This window comes from Vanellus vanellus, assembly GCF_965231255.1.
Source record: "Vanellus vanellus genome assembly, chromosome: 1".
Taxonomy (NCBI): domain Eukaryota; kingdom Metazoa; phylum Chordata; class Aves; order Charadriiformes; family Charadriidae; genus Vanellus; species Vanellus vanellus.
In genome coordinates, this window is record NC_138905.1 from 90,054,865 (window position 1) to 90,072,101 (window position 17,237).

The window sequence follows — 17,237 nt, forward strand, 5'->3', positions numbered from 1 at the left end:
TGTTTTCTCTTTGTGTTAGGCATCCCTTACACACCCTGTCACTGACATTTTCCAAGAAGCTGTTCATGAGAATTACACCAGCTAACATATAAACCCTTTGGGGAACTGCAGTCAGCATGGGCTGAGCTCTACATCTGACATGGGGAGAGTAGTTTTCAGCCAGCGTGGGGTACTAATCCTGTCAGGGTCAGGCCCTTGTATTGATTTTTTCTTTTTGTTAGATTTGAAGGCTCAGTCAGTCTCAGGGATTATAGAGTATCGGCTGGCTACCCCTCTGTTTGGACAAAGAGGGCTGTGCATTAGGATAGCTTGAAGAATCATGTGCAGAAAAGACATTTAATGACCTGAGTCACTTTGTGAGGGTTAGGTGTGAGTGTCCTCCTGTTATTTGCAAGCAGGCTCTCCCCTCAGTGTTAATTACTCGGACTGCTTTGCCAAATGAACACATCCTACTGATCTGCTGGAGTCTCACGTTGGATCCCAACAGCCATTCCCAGGAATGGCTTCCAGTGCTCTGTTGGTAATTGGCCTTGGGCAGGTGGTGGATTAGGAGGTGTAGTTAGTCTGCTGGGCTACATGATGTTATTTCTGACCAGCTGGTCCTTGAGATAACAAAGGTATTTTCAAGACATACATGCAGTGCTGACAGAACTGCACTGGTAAATATTGATTTTTTTTCCCAGGACAAAAGCTCTTGCTGATAAAATTACCTGTCTCCAAAGTTTGAAAAAAAAATAAAAATGGGGATGAACATGAGCAGGGTCTTTGGGATGCAAGAGGAGGAGGACTTACTCCCTAGACAGGGAAAACAGAGTGTAGCTGGAAGGAAAAACACAGCAAGATCAAGAGACTGTGGAAGACCTGGAGGGGGCCTTGCAGCCTGGAAGACTTCACGTAGGGTGCCTCTCAGGTATTGTGCTAGGGTATCTCTCCCTTCTCAGAGGAGGCAAACAACAATGGTGACACAGCTGTGCTTGTAGCTCTGTGTGTGAGTGTCTAGTTTGTCCCCAGAAGATCGCAGGAGCAGTGCAGAAGATGACTCAACAAGGCTTCTTGGCCTTCCCATGGCAGGAGGTGATTCACAAGGGTGCACTGACCACCTGGAGTGCCATGTCAAGACAGATCCTGGCAGTGGCTCACAGGCAGCGTAGAGGACTTTTTAGTCTATTTAGAGTCTATTTCCAGCCAAAGATGGCTCACCACCTCCCTGTTTTGAGAGATGGGGGCTTGTTCTGAGTGCTGTTGCTTCCAGCTTCCCTTCAAGGGCAGGCGAGGCTGAGGACAGGTAATGCTGATAAGGCAGTGCCAAGTTCTCCTCCTTCCAGACCACTGGTGTTCCCATTTTGGTGCTTCTCAAGCACCTCTTGACACCATTGTTACAGATGTGGGATCACAAGCCTGGAAAGACGTTCAACATTTTTGGCCAAATCCCAAGGATAGCTTTCATCTTTTTCAGCACACTGGCTACCTTCACCTCTCATGAGCACTCTCTCAAACTTGGCTGCTTATCAGCTTGCCACAACTCCATCTTCTCCTGGTTCTCCTCCTTCACTGATAGCTCCTCCAGCATTCCAGTGACACTGAAGTAAGCCATGAACTTCCTGTTAGTAAGGGAACTCTTCTGACAGAATTATTATTTGTGAAGAAAGAAGCAAGTTGTATCACAAAGGGAAGAGCAACTACAGTCAGGTTCTTGTGCCCATGCCTCCCCCAGACCACTGAACATCTTGGGCCCTGACCCACCTTCAGTCCTTCCTGCCCCCACTGTTCCCTCATGCAGGCAAGAGGCAGCATGTGCTGTGGCCAGCTGTAGGGCACTGGCACGTGTGCCCAGCAAATCTGGCAACACTGTGCCTGCTGTCGCCTTCCCATCAGTGAGGACAGCTGATGTGTCTCTTTCCCGTGTTCACCAGCTTTCACAGACCATGTGGGACCAGATCCTACTGTCACATTTGGTTGGATTTTGCTAATAGATTCTAAAGTGGTAAGAGCTGGGCAGACCGTGTGGTCACAGATCCTCGATTTCTTTGGGCAGTATTCTGAATACGTCTTGTTTTTTACTGCATAAACATATAGAGAGGGGTAGGGTCCAGCATGAGAGCTGCTCAGTAATTGATGTGTTATTGCCCTGGTGAGTGGGGCTTGCTCTGGTCCTACCAGGACTACTTGTGCCTGAGATACAGATCCAAAATGGAAGTAACCCGATCGTTTACTGTGTGGTGAGGTGTGCTGTGGCTACGACCCCGAGTTAACTGGTGCTGAAAGGGGACACCTCGTTTGCGCACTGCACTAAATGCAGCCGTAAATCAGGTGTCACCGAGAGCAGCAGGGTATTTCTTAACGTGCATTTCCCACCAGGCCACTGTGGCCTAGAGCTATTCTTAGCTTCTAGTAATGCTCTGCTAAATTACGACAGGTTTAGTAATCAGTAGAATACTACAAAATAAATCGGATTTATTTTTTCAGATTAAAAAGGGCTATTCCATGCTAAAACAGAACGGAAGTGAAAACTGTATGAAGTCTGTTTTATAAGTTCAAACTACTGCAACAACCAAAGATAGTGATTCTCAGGTGAAAGATTTCCACTTCTCAATTTCATTCAGAGGCCAGAAGATGAAGGATGTGCTTTCGCTAACAGCCAAGATTGGAGCGTTAGGAGTAAGTCCTGTTCACACCTCTGCCACAGGGTATTCAGGTAGCTCCTCTACCTGGAGAGCAATTAGCTTCACAGTCAAGCACTCACGTTGAAGTAGCACATGAACAGCTGAATAAACCCAATGACTAGTCACTCTTGAAAGGAGAAGGTCCTACCCTGGCTCCTCTGTCCTTGCTGCAAGCCATGCGGTCCTGCCCCACCAGAAACATCACTGGGTGTGACACTCCTCTGACCACAAGGGAGCCAGTTCAACTCCCTGACCTGGCAGGAAACCATTTGCTTTCTAATTTTACTTTGTTTCGTAACAGGTGACTAGGTTTAGAGGAGGTTCAGATCTGTGCTCTCATCAGTGCAGGGTGGTGGGACATGGGAGGAGCTTCAACACAAGCTGTGACACATAACATCATCCTGGTGTGAAGAGGCTGGAAGTGGCAACTCCTGGGTGCTAAATGCCTTGGAATACAGTTTGTTGACTTTGGTGCCTGTACAAGAGCCACAGCCTATTCCAGCCCTCTCTCTGTTGTCTAGAAAAGTCTGTTATGTGTCGTGCAACACATCTGGCTATGTTCATTCCTTTTAGAGGTGAACAGGCTCTTTTGGAGTTGAACTGTGGTCCAAAAGACTAGGCACACATTTCTGAAATCTTGCACACGCACACTGAAAAGGCTACTGTGCCTCTCAGGGCATCGTAAGCCCTCCTGAATCCTACTCAGCCTTTGCAGCTAGTTTGGTCATCACCGAGCAGTATTGATTGGTCTTGATTTGAACCTCTGGTTGTTGCAGAGAAAGTAATTTGGGTTTTCTTAGGTGCTGGACTGTTCCCAGTTCCTCTGGATACCCTCAGCTCTGTATGGGAAAGCTGTTCATTCCCTCTAATCACCCAAACTTGCTGAAGGTAGCTATGGACTGTGAAAAATTCTCCTTTCCTCATCCTCCCTGGAACACAGTCCAGATGTAGATGACAGGATACACAGGTTCCCCTTTGGTAAACTGAACATGGTGGTGCAAGCTGCCTTCCCTTTTCTGTTCTTTCACAATCTCTCTGACCTTCTCAATCTCTTATGCCCAAGGGCTACTCATCCTGCTGCCAGCCTCGAGTGACACCAGGCACAGAGGGAAAGGCTTGCAGGGTCTGTGCCAGTTTCTTTCCTTTACATGCTCTGATGTCCATCATAATGGCAGATCTGAGAGCAGCAGGAGCTGGCCTTGGAGAGTAGAAGTTTAGTCTGGAGGAGTTCAGAGGAAGAAAACAGCAGTAAGAAAGAGGCTGCTGCCAAACCCGTGTGGCTCTGATAGCACTGCTGAGCCTGGAGGAGCCAAATGGGGCTGAGACGGGGACCTGCAGGTGGGATTTCTCTGCCCAGTGCCAACAGCAACATTGGAGATTTTAGCAAGGACACCTGAGCTAGTCTTGGATATAACACAACCCACCAGTGATGGGTGAGCTGTGGATCTACATGGAAGGCTGCTGCACTCTGACCCCAGGATTAGCTGGCTTCCAAACCATAAACTGTGGGTTGTTTGTTTTTTTTTTTTTTAAATCAGACATGTTTCTTTAATGGATGGTGTAGGACGTCTCTTGTGTTGCCCCAGTGACTAACCAGGTCTTCCTGCTTTTGACTTGCCTGATGGGGGGGAGATGAGATGCTCACTGCTTCCTCATTCCTGAAAGTTCACTGCTTGGGCTCACCACTCCTTAGCTGAGTTCAGTTATTTAAGCAGGATGGCCCAGGAGAACATACCAGGCGAAGGATCGGGGCTGTGCTGAACAGTGTGGGACCTTCAGGCACCTGGGTTTGGCTTGTCTTCATAGGTGCCGTGATCATGGCATCCCAAGGCCAGGTCATTTTCTGGAGGTATGGTATTATCTGCATCTGCTTTGGGAGAGAGGAGGGAGGGAATTGCATTTTCCAGGCTCCTTGGCTGTATCACCCTGCTGCTGGGAGCTTTCAAGACAGCAGTTCTTTGCAGCTTGACTCTATACCGCACTCACCGGTATAGCTTCTTTTATAGAATCAGTAAGGCTGTGTAGCTGTCAGACACCCATGTGCAGGTCATTGACTGCAGCCAGGATGGAGATTCATGTCCTAGAAACTGCATGGCCGGAATATGCCACTTCAGGTTTGAATGCTGTTGTAGGTCAGGGTACTGATGGCTCTGTGTTCCTGCTGCTGTCGGTTGGGGTATCAATGGCTTGAGGGAGGCTCCACGTTCCTGCTGCTGGCCCTCAGGCAGTTGCTTACACCTCCGTCACATCGGCGTGCTGTGGGGAGAAAGGCAGAAGCTGTCCTACGGCACGTTTCCTTGCTGTGTGGGCCAGGAGTAAGAGCTGGGAAGATGTGCAAGCTGGTTTGTGCCTCTTGTTTCAATTAGCCTCTTGCCTTTGGAGCTAATGACCAGGTCTTGGTGAACTACAGTCCGAAAAAGAAGTATTGTGGGGAAGGCCATAAAAATATCTATCTAGCTCATATGCTTATCTCCTGATTAGTTGCAAATAACCCCCACTAGTTGCGAAATTATTTGGCAAACTTGCTTCAGCCTCCCACGAATGTGGACCGGGCTTGCATCTAAACCTGACTGCTTGAACCACCAACAATCCACGTCTCTTCATCCCAGGTGTGGGCTCTTCCAGGGTGGAGAGACAGAGGCTGCAGCGAGGTGTGTGAGACATCCCTGCTTGCACTTATTCTGTCAAAAAGGTTTCAGCTGTTATGAGTGTCTGTCCCACCTGAGCTGAACAGCAGCGGGGAGAAGGACAGTCCACATGTGAACAGAAGAGACCTCCCATGTGTGAGCCGTGCTCCAGTTTTCTCACATGAGGCATCACTGACGTACTAAACAGTAATATTTGTGCCTTTTCACTGACAAAAGTGAGATCACTAGTAGACATAATGTAACATGGTTTAAATATCCACTGGGCATTGGGTTCCTCATGCGTCTGGAATGCATGTAATAACCAGCTCTGTCATTCTCAAGAGGTAGCCCAGCTGGCTTTTGTCAGGGAAATGCAATAACTGACGGGTGTGAAAAAACGCACGCCTACTCCTTGCTACTCTGAGAACCATCCTCTGGCTCTGCCAGCACCCCTGCCCGCCCTGGGCGGCTGCGCGCAGCCAGACGGCAGCAGGTTACTGGAAGCAGCAGGCTTCTTCAAGGCCGCTGGCCTCTCCAGGCTAATTTTGAAATGCAGAAATAGCCCAGAGAGAGGGGTGAATTTCCCAGGAAGCTTCAGAGAAGCAGTGGGAGGTTTCTGTTGGTTTCAGGGAAAACCAAACCAAACCAAACCAAACCAACTCAAAAGCTGAAACTCAAGCACTGAGAAAAGTCGAGCTCTGCAATAATTAACTGTTTATTGGAAAGGAAGCGCCTTCCTTTTGGGTTACCCCTGCCATGCCATTTCAACAGTAAGCTTTGATATAAGGAGGAAGGCAGGGCACCTCCAACCTCTTAATCTTCCAGGTTTTTTGATCCTCGCACCTCTAAGCCCATTCCCGAGGGAAAGCTTGTTCCGCGCAGAGCTAGAGATCAGGAGGATTAAGCCTCTGCTGCCCGTCACGGCAGGGCGGCGAGCCTCTCTCTGTCCCCAGGCTGTGCTCCCCAGGGCTGCAGGCAAAACCCCATTTGGCTGATGGGGAACGGGACCACAGAAAAGAGAGCAGGATGCACAGAGCGGCTTCCCGCAGGCTGCCAAAGCGCCACCAGGAACCAGGGGCGGCGTCAGGGCTCCGACTCGCACAGCCCCGGCCGTCTGCGTCAGCCTGTTGCCGTGCCTCCGAAACGCTGGAAGTATGAGGGGTGCTGATGCATGGAAAATTGCTTTTCGCTTGAACTGCTGGACTGTTGCGAAACACAGCTACCATCAGCACGCTGCCCGGTTCCCAGCTTCCTCTTACTTGCCCTGCACTCCCGATCGACTCAATAGACATGGGGGGCTCGCAGGCAAATATTTTTAAAGCCCTGTGATTCTTGGATCTCACAGTTTCTGTGGAGGAAACTGCAAAGGGCCCTGGCAAGGGGTGTTGAAGTGGGCAGCGGCATCCTTGTACCCAAAATTGCCATACCCTCTGTAATAAACGAGTGGATTTTTCCGTCAGCCCTGTTGCTGCCTTGAACCAGGGGTGGGAAGCACCTTTCTGGATGCAAAGCTAGCAAGGCTTTGCAGCAATGGGGGAAGGTGGCACCAGCGGAGGACAAAAGCGTTGGTGCTGGCCCATTTGTACTTGTTTGCATTTGTGTGTGAGTGAGCTGAGGATGGTTTTGTCCGACGCAGTGCTAGGGCAGAGGTGGTGTTCAGGCCACATGGTCCTTTTAGGACCAAGGGCAAGTGTGGTGGCACCTGAAACTCTCAAGGACTGCACAGGAGGGTGCCTTGGCTGCTTGTCCCCTGACATACCCCTTCTGGCATTTATCAATTAAATCCTCCATAACCTGCAGGCAGCGTCCCTCGGTTCCCAGCAATTTCTCCCCTGCCCACTCTCAAGAAGAAGGATTTTAATCTAGAGGTGTGAGGGTGAGTCACAGCCACTGTGAGACAGCGTGGCTGATACTTGCTCCAGGCATATGTGCCATGGGTCTAAGCCCATGCTTCCCAGGCTTGAGAGCTGAGGCTGATCGTGGCAACCTTGGCTGAGTTTATAGCAACTATCTCGCTCTGGGATCAGCTCCGTAGAAATTGGTGCAGCTCCTCAAGGAGGTAGATATTATTCAGCGTATGCAAGAGGCTCGGTATCTGCTCTGGAATAGGAAAACACAGAGTTGTCCCACGGTGAGCCTCGCCAAGACCCTGAGTGGCTTGGGGTTGAGCCCCATGTGACATGACAAATCTCCACCGGGAAGTGTCACGCTGCAGGATCCACGTGAGCCAAAAACCAAAGTCCCAATCCCACAGGCCCCCAGGAGAGGTAGTGGTTGGTGGTGGGTCCCCACCTGCCCAATGCCGTGGCTGGAGGATATCTGCCGCTTTCCTCCCTGACAGACTCAGCTGTGACTGCAGCTGCAGGGCACCGGGAGGGGGCAGGCAGAGAACTACTGCCCACCCTGGTCGTGAGTAAAAGCTGGTGAGAACGGGGAGGAAGCCAAACACGTGACACCTCCCAGCTTTAGCACATCTAGGCAGGGAGGGCTTGGTACGGATGTGAACGTATATATGGACTCATATGAACCTTTCCATGGACTTATTGCATACTCGTGGTGAAATACAGTTTTGATCCCTTCTCCTGAACATGCTGGCATGTGCAGACAGGGCTTCCTCAGACAACTTTCCACTGGCTTTAAGGATCAGGATGGAAGGGAGATGGTGGGAGGGCAAGAAAGCCTTCTGCAACATCTCCCTGCCTCTCCATCCCCTCTTTCAACCCATCTTCCCTTTCTCTTTTCCCTGCTGCTCCCTGCAGGAGGGGCTTGTTCACATGGTGCAACTCCCCAGAGCTCCGTATCAGCCCTGTGACTGTGGCATCCATGGTGACTGAGGTGTAAATGTGCAAGTAACTGAAGCAGGCGCACACTGACGGTGGGAGGTGTTTGCGGTTGTATGGACACTGCTGGGCTCTCCGGTGGGAGGCTAACCGATGTGTTGGGAAAGAGTGTGCTGCAAGCCGGCAAATGCTGCTGAAGCAGAGCATCTATTTTGTGTGTGGGCGGGAGGGCTGTGACACCTCGCAGCCTGGTCCTGCCTAGGGATGAGATGGGAAGCCGCAGCTCAGGAATGTTTTTGTACAACGGGGCCAAACAAGCCCTGGGCTGGCAGGCCTGGGCGCTGGTGCGGAGTGGCCACTGTTGGTGCCTGTGCCTCCTGCAGCGCAGCTACCTCCAGTGCCCTGCCAGGCTTGGGAACGGCGTAAAGTCCCCTGTGAGGACCTCCTGCAGCTCTCTGGGATTCTCCTCTGACAATCCTGAGCAGGGCTGAGCCCAGCTCGCCTGTGAGACTGTTGGGTACGAGCACGTGAGCTGCTTGCCCTGGGATGTACCTGTGGGGTTCTGTGGGGAGATGCTTCAGGGCTTGCTCCCATAGCGAGCTGAGCTCTCTGCCACCTTTCCCCCCCGGTCCACATGAAAATGTGCCCAGGACCACGTGTGACAGTGCCACTGTCTGTGGTGGGAGCTTGCGCCCAGCCATGTTTATGGGTCTGTCCAAGCCAGGGCCTTGCCAGGGACGGGTTACGCTCGGCAAGGCTCAAGCTGTGCTGCTCCGTGCCATGCTGCCTGTTGCCTCCTCTGCTGGGCCCACTCTACCTTTGTGACTTGGCAAGTGGTCCTCTCCTCCTCAGGCTCTCATTCAACAGCCCTTTAGACATCTGGGCATGGAGCAGCCCAAATCTGACCAGCTCACACACCTGGCCCTGTTTCCATTCCCCTCCTGCCTGCTCCCCAGTTCATACTGGATGTCTCTTGGGGTAGTGTCCTGTCTCAGTGCTCTGCTCACACCCCTGGGCAACTGGTCCCTCACAAGTGCCAGCAGAGACTGTCTGGCTCGCCTTATACAGTGGGAAATGCCAAGAGGAGCATCCTCCACAGGGATCTGCTGCCTCCTCGCAAAGGTAAAGCCTGGGTCTCCTCTCCTCCCGCCCCATCGTCCCCTGCCTTTGATGACAAGTGCTGATCTGAATGTTCATCCCTACTGTGGTCATGTGCTCCGCTGGTCCACCTTGCTTTAGGGCTGTGGCTTACCGACCTTGACCTCCTCTGCAGACGTGCACTGTAGGTATAGGGTGTGAAAGGACCTGAGCTGCGTGATAATGTTGTCCTTTCTTTTTTCCCCTAATAGCATGACTACGATCATTATCATCCTGGCTGTGGTGATTGCCCTGATCATTGGGTTTGGTGTCTCAGGTATGTCACTGATCAGATTTCTTGCTGTTACCAGCAGGGCTGCCCTGCCACTACCTCTTAAGTCTCCATCCTGTACACGGGCTGAGGTGTGATCGTGTGTGGAAGTGCCACCTACAACCCTTCAACAAATGTTCGCTTTATAAAGCTTATGTACCAGATGGCTGAATTAAGACTGCACAGGTGACTTCAGTTCTCATCTTTCTTCACAAGGTATCGCTCCATGGCATTAAGCCACAAGGAGCTCTGCTCTCCTTGGAGACTGTGAGCTCTTGTAGGTTTTAAAAGCAGAGATTTACACACACGCAAGTGCTCAGGGTGGGTTTGAAGACACCAGCACTTGGCACCCGGAGCTGAGTGAGGAAATCTGTGTTGGCTCTTAATTTCTGCAAAACCTTGTCAGCAGGCCGGCCCCAGGCTGCAGCAGGGGCTGTGCATGCATGAGCCCCGGTGCTGTGGGATAGCTCTGTTTTGCCCCGGGAAGTGAGTTCCTGGCCTATGATTTCACAGCAGAAATTAAGGCTTTTTGTTTGTTTGTTATTTAGTTATCTGGCACGTTAGCAACTGAAACGTTCAGCTCCATCTGTTGCTCCATGGAAAGCCAGCTGAGGCAAGGGATGGATAAGTGTAGTGCAGCTTGTGCTGCTGGAGGTGTAGTGCTGTGTTAGTTGAAATTTCCTTGGGCTTGGAGCCCTAAACCTACACATACAGAAAGACCTGCACATACTGTGCTCCTTCTCCCAGATGGGAAGAGGTGATGGTATTTATTGTGAAGTTGGGCAGCATCTGCCAAGATGGGGCACATTCCCCTGCTCCCTCAGAGACAATAAAAATGTGTTGCTTTGGTCTTGGCCAAAATGCAGCCTCCTCAGGGTGTGCTAACTGAGGACGAATTAGGCAAGGGCTGCATGGGAAAGAGGACCAGGCTCTGGGAAGAAGCTAATTCTCAAGCTCACTGGTTAGGATTCAACTTGAGAAGCGATCTGTGCCCCCAGGGAAGGGAAATGCTGACTTTTCTTAAATGAAAGTAAACAGTTTGGATTCCAGTAAGGGTGAAAGAGAAGCCTCTTATTTCTCTGCTAGCATTATGCCTTGCAATCGCATTTATATTGCATAAGGGAGGTCCTGACTAAGCAAAGACACAAAAATCACGCTCTTCTGGGAGCTGCAAAGAGAAAAATCCCTGATACGTATAAGCAAGCAAGAATACACCATGCAAATTCTTCTCAAACAAGTAAGAGGAGCTACTTTTTGAAGCACATAGCCTGCTAAAAAAATGCTCCTGTGCTTTATCTTGGTATATAAGCCATGGGAGTTGACCTCTGCTAGCAGCATTGGCAGCTGCTGCTGCTGCCTTTGCGATGTGCCGGTGCCCGTTCAGCCTCAGGGTTGGTGCGTGACAGCCACAGGGTGGTCTGGCCTTTTTCCACACTCGCTGCCTTTCTCACACTGTTGTGCTTTCTCCATGCAGGAAAACGTTCCATCAGTGTGACGGCACTGACGTCTCCAGGGAACATTGGCCAGCGCGGCATCCTGGGCTGCACTTTTGAGCCTGACATCCGGATGGGCAGCATAGAGATCCGGTGGGCCAAGGCAGGAGTAGCCGGGCTGGTTCACGAGTTTAAAGGTGGGAAGGATCACCTGCAAGAGCAAGATGCCTCATTTCAGGGCCGCACGGCGGTGTTCGCAGACCAGGTGATCGGTGGCAATGCTTCCCTGGAGCTGAGGGACGTGCAGCTCTCTGATGCCGGCACCTACCAGTGCTCCGTCACCACGGCCAGAGGGAGCGGGGCGGCAGTGCTGCGGTACAGGACGGGAGGTGAGGGGTACGAGGAAGAAAACCCTGCTGCCAAATGCATGCTAACACAGCTCGGTTGGACCTACCTGTGGTTATGCTGATGCTAGAGGCTGTGCGAGCGGCACCCGCTGCTCCAGCAGCCACCACCAGGCCCTGCACCCCTGAGTACAGCTGGGGTATTTTTTTTGCCTTTTACAGAGGTGGTTATGGCCTTACCTGCTCTTTTGACATCCTCGTTCCAGAAAAATTATTATTTTAATGCTCTCAGTTTTCTTTTTTCTTCTATTTACCACATGTAGTCTACCAGCTACATAACTGACTACAAAGAGCCCCTAAGAACGGGAGTGGCTAACTGATCTTATAGAGATCCAGATTTTATACCTGTTTAAGATAAAATGATAGCTTTTCCTCTCTAGAGTAAGATATATCTCCAGCCAGGACAAGTGCTGCATAGTCAAAATTGTAGCCTATTTCATATCTTTTTTCTGTTTTTCTAATGAATTCAGTTTTTAAAAATGACTATCAAAGCAACAAACTGCCCATATGATAGTTATCTGAACTATTACATATTTGCTAGAGTTAACCGTTCACCTTGCTATGAGTCAACCTCAAAACATGCACAGACACATACGAATTTTCAGTTGTGGGTGCTTAATTCTTCTGAACCCTCTGGGCTTTTGCCATCATTTTCACTGCTGGCACAAAGCAATATGCTCCTCCTGAATTCGGCAGCACTTCACTTGTTGACCTCTGGGTCTTTCTAATGAAATTGTGGTGAGTTACACTGACTATACAATGGGGATAACATGAGCCTGCACAGGTAGGTGGCCTTAGTGTTCCTCTGGCTGGCTTCCCTGTTGTCCCAGCGTATCCCTTGAACTCGGGGCTGGCACAGTAGAGTGAGTCCATGACTGTGCAGGGAAAGTTTCTAAAGTAGAATTTCAAGGGAATTGTTAGAAGGGAGGAAAAAAAATCTTCATGGCTTTCCAGACATTGGAGAGTCAGTCCTCCAGAAGAGATCTGGAAACCACCAAGTCTTCATGTTCTTCCAGCGAGATGGCTTTGGCTGCAGTAACAAGTCACCTCCCAAACCTTGTGTTAGAGACTGATGGCTGAACCACTTCAGGGTCTCCTGGCAGATTGCAGTCTTTGAACCCTGTCCCTCACCACTGTGACTGTGTTGCTGCTCAAGAGCTCAAACTGGGAGATGAAAACCTGTCAGACCTCTCCAAGTCAAGGAAATGCAGTTTTAGGACAGGTGACCGCTTATGTGGTGAGGCCAGATGTACCAGCCCCAGTACCAGGGGTGTGTGTGTGTCATTTGTGCTTCAGGCCAGTCATAGCAGGACAGTAGTAACCAGCAGAGCTCTTGAATGAGACAGGCTGCTCTTCGCAGGTTTAGTCTCCTCCTTTGGCCCAGCGGAGCCAAAGGACCAGGAAGTGGTGAAGCTGTGCAGAAGCTTGTGACAGATGTCTTGAAGATGCAGCCTCTTCCCCATGTCACTCATGAGGAGCCTGTCTTGCGACAGAAAGGCAATATTAGAGTTGATGTCACAGGAACATCTGCCCAGTGTCGTTTCGCAGTCTCCCATTTCATACTGAAAGTGTGTTTTCTGCCTGGTTGTTATGTGAAGCACCTCCCCAGGCAGTGAAAAAAGGGTGCTGGGCTCACAGGCCCCTTATCTTGCAATGGCAAGGATAGAAGAACCGCTTGGGGCTAAAGTAGGTAACAGCAAGGCCAGAGGGCTTTGGCTCATGTCTGATGTGTGCTTAAGTCCCACAGGGATTTGGTCTCCTGTCCCTCCCTGAAACCTTGTGAATCTACCCTCTTTTGTGTTGCTTGAGTCGATGTTTAAGGTAATCCATGCAGGAAAATCATTAGAGAGAGCAGGTGAAATGCTGCATTAGGTTTTATTTCCATTGAGATTGGTGAACTCTGCTCTCCTAAAAAGTAAATATACAGAGGTATGTTTTTCTAGGAAAGCAAGACTAACACAGTTTTATTGGAGACGGCCGTGGCTTTGAAACACAGCTTGAGTTTGCAACGGTCTTTAAACATTTCATTTAATCCAGGCATGTTGGCATAAATCCTGCAGCTCAGGCCACACCTTAGCCTGCCCTCAGCCCCAGCAGGTGCAAATGGAGCTTCCCTTGGCTGCAGCCCCGTTTAGTGCGAGAGTCACATCACGAAGCGGTGGGGGTTGGTCAGGCTCCCTTCTCAGTCAGCAGTGAGTCATCTTCTCCCCCTCTCTCATAACGGCAATCATTTTTGGTGTGCCTCTCCCCACGGAGAATAGCAGGTGCCTCCTTACAGCAGAGGTGAGCGGAGCCGTGCCGGCTGCCGTTCCTCCCCAGGGAAGCCGGGATTTGGCAGACACGGGCAGTCTCAGGCTGGCCAGGTCCTGAGCCCTGTCTCCTCTGGGAGCTCGGGTGTCCAGGCACTCTCGGGAAATGCTTCGTTTACAAGCCTGGGACCCAGCTCGTAACTGTTAAGCAGAATTAGTTAAAGACACTAAAGCTGTGCCATGACCTCAGCAGATCTTGTCCAACTGGACTGCCTTGTCCTGGGAGTCTTTAGATAACACTGTAGTCATCCCCCTGCAGTCCAATGTGTACAGACCTCTGTCTGAGCCTCTGTGTTTGGTCTGGCTACATGCGGCGCTGCAATGCTAAGCAGCAAGTACCCTAGAAACACCTGGGACTGACCGGCAGATGCAGTTGGGTGTTTCGTGCCCAATTCCTAGACATTTGCCTTTTTCTGACTCTCTCCCCCTTTTCCCTCCCGAAGCCTTCAGCACCCCCAAGGTCCATGTGGAGAACAGCAGCAGTGGGGACACATTGCAGTGCGAGGCACCGCGCTGGTTCCCACCACCCGCCGTGCGCTGGACAGCCTACAGCGACGCCGGGGAGTACCTACCTCACGTTGCCAACACCAGCTACGAGCTGAATGCTGAAAACATCACCGTGAAAGTGGTTTCCTTTCTGCACAACATTAGCGCTAACGCCACCTACACCTGCGTGATTGAAAACAACATTGCCAAGGCTACAGGCAACATCAAAGTGACAGGTAGAGTTTAACACCACCCAGAGACCACAGGCGCGGGGGAGAAGAGGGTTCAAAGAGTGCGCCTGTGTGTGTCGGGGGCTCCGGCAGCACCTGTGTCAGTCGAGGAAGGGACTGAAATTCGTGGGTAATCCAAGCCTCTCTCTCTCTGTCCCTGGGATGAGGGAAAGGGTCTGCATTTGGTCCTGCTATTTCAGGTGTTTTACACGGTAACAATTGATCCCTTGGCCCAGGGACAGAACTGCCAGGGAATGGGAAAGAAGGACACACTTCAAAAGAATATATTCCTTTGAATGTTAACCAAAAACCAACCAACCAACCAACACCCCCAACTTCTGACACTTTCTTTAACCAGTTCAGCTTAGATCCCTTTTGTGTACCAAACCAGCACGCCCCTTTAGCTGTTGCTAAAGACAATCCCTCTGACTCCAGCCCACCCCCTTTATTTAAAAAGCCACCTTATTCACAGGCAAGCAAACTTTCCAAAAAGCCTGGATATCTTTTCCTGTTCTACGTGAGAAGAGTCATAGCTCTCCTACAGCAAGTGCTTCGTAGCAGCTGGTCTCCAGCACAAGATGCAGGGTCTATCTTTACCAATATTCAGAAAAATGGGGAGGAATAAATATACGCACTCGTTTTGCCTACCCTGCTGTGTTCCCCATTGTGGTAGCCTCTCACTATTCTCCTGCTACAGATTTCAGCATTACAAGGGGGACCAACTTGCAGCTGGTGAGCCTGAATGCAGAGTCAGTGTCCTCCTCCCTTCCAACCCGTCACTGGATGCTTCTGCTTCCCCTGTATCTGCTGTCGATATAAAGCCTCTATAAAACAATCAGAAATACTGCTTGACCTGGAGGTAAGCTTGTAAGGGGAAACGCATAAGCACATATGCTTGGTGTAAGTATATGTAGACCCTCTTGCCGAGTTTTGCTACAGCAGCAGACCTATCTCAAGCCTGCCAGAATGGAAGGATGTGTCTTTGACCTGCACCAGTCCTTTCTCCGTCCCCAGATTTAGGTGGGGTGCATGGCTTGTCCCTCCTACAGGTTCCCTCCCGGCTTCTCCCATCACTTTCTGCAACTTTAGAGATTCTTCTTTTACACCGTTGACTGGCATCTCTTACTTGTCCCCTCATTCTCTTTTCCTTCCCTCCTCAACCTTCTCTCTGACCCAAAAGATAGACATCTTGCTGCTCTGCACACCCTCTGAACCTTGGTTACAGTTCGTGGCTGCAAGGCAGTGTGGACTTTTTCCTCTCCCTCCCCATGAGACCTGCTGCGGCACAGGCCTTGCTTGCACCCACTTTACTCAGATAACTCCACTACACAGTGCAGCACCCTTCAGTAAATAATACCTAGCAGGAAGACCTTGAACAGGGCTAGAGGGACCTGCCAGCCTGAGCAATCCCACCTAGACCTGGAATAATCATAGAACCATAGAATGGGTTTGGGTTGGAAAGGACCTTGAAGATCATCAAGTTCCAACCCCGCTGCCATAGGCAGGGACACCTCCCACTAGACCAGGTTGCCCACAGTCACATCCAGCCTGGCCTTAAACACCTCCAGGGATGGGGCCTCAACAGCCTCTCTGGGCAACCTGTTCCAGTGCCTCACCACCCTCATAGTGAAAAAATTCTTACTAATATCTAATCTAAATCTACCTTCTTCCAGTTTGAAGCCATTCCCCCTCGTCCTATCACTACATGCCCTTGTGAAAAGTCCTTCCCCAGCTCTCCTGTAGGCCCCCTTTAGGTACTGGAAGGCTGCAATAAGATCTCCCCAGAGCCTTCTCTTCTCCAGGCTGAACAACCCCAACTCTTTCAGCCTCTCCTCATAGGAGAGGTGCTCCAGCCCAGAATAGGGAGGACTGTAGCCAGCCAAAGCACAGGAAAACTGCCTTTAGTATTCATCAGCTTTGGCTTTGGGTGGCAGGCTCTAGAGGTAAGCTGGTGATGAAGTGGGGAGCTACAGAAAATCGGCTAAAAGGAACATCTCTGTCTTTCAACACAGAACAGTTACACAGCTACCCTGACGGAAGGACACACTTCATGCGTTCCTCCCTCTTGGGCTGAGAACTTTAAGAGCTCCTTCCAGTTCCAGTGCATGTAGTAGTGCAAACATGAAGCCAGCTGATTTCTCTCTTGTGTTATTATTTCTTACCCATGCCAACAACAGGATCCTTTGTTTGGCTTCAGAAAGAGTGAAGAATGCGATAAGGAGAGTTGTATAAATAAAGGAAAAACTCTGATCACAGGAACGAGGTGTGTTCTCTTGTCTGAAGTAACCCAGGGACCAGAACTCTGATCATGGGCAGAAGCTCAGAGACAAACAGGAAAAGGGCTTCTTGCAATACATCTGAGAACCAGTCCTTCAAATTCAGAGTACTAAAACCAAGCAAATCTTAATTCCCCCTTAACAGATTTGATTTGTCCGTCTCACGTCTTGTGATTCTCTGAATGTACTAATAAAACTGTAAATAAGAGAGCCAGTTAATCTATTCAGTCTTCTGAGAAGACTATAATCAAAATCTCCTTCTGAAAAAGATGCTGTGAATGGCAAAACAGCGATGGGTCAGAAAATAGCTAACAGGCTTGGAATAAACGTTAGGTCTTCAACCTGGCAAAGGCAAACAGTGTGGCTCAAGTCCTCTGTGAGCACCGATGACTGCACTTGCGATGTGAAATACAAGAGGAACTGGTGAGAAGTTAAGTGTGGCCACAGACAGAAGACTAACATAAATAATGAGGAGGAAAAGAGCGTGACCAGTAAGACACTACTGGAAAGTTCAAATTCAGAAGTAAACAGCGTTATGAAACAGATATAACTATACAGGCAAATTTGCCTTATTTTGTTTTTAAATAAGTCTCTGTTATCTGGCACTTCCTATCTATTTCT

General features: G+C 50.1%; 1 protein-coding gene across 1 annotated transcript; it reads left to right on the plus strand.

Moving 5' to 3' along the window:
* Positions 1-4,480: 4,480 nt before the first annotated feature.
* VTCN1 (V-set domain containing T cell activation inhibitor 1) lies at positions 4,481-15,159 on the plus strand (the record flags this gene model as incomplete). Its single annotated transcript, XM_082495297.1, has 5 exons — positions 4,481-4,512; positions 9,420-9,484; positions 10,953-11,300; positions 14,068-14,346; positions 15,038-15,159. The coding sequence occupies 5 exons, from the start codon at positions 4,481-4,483 to the stop codon at positions 15,157-15,159; spliced, it is 846 nt and encodes a 281-aa protein (XP_082351423.1).
* Between the last annotated feature and the right edge of the window lie 2,078 nt (positions 15,160-17,237).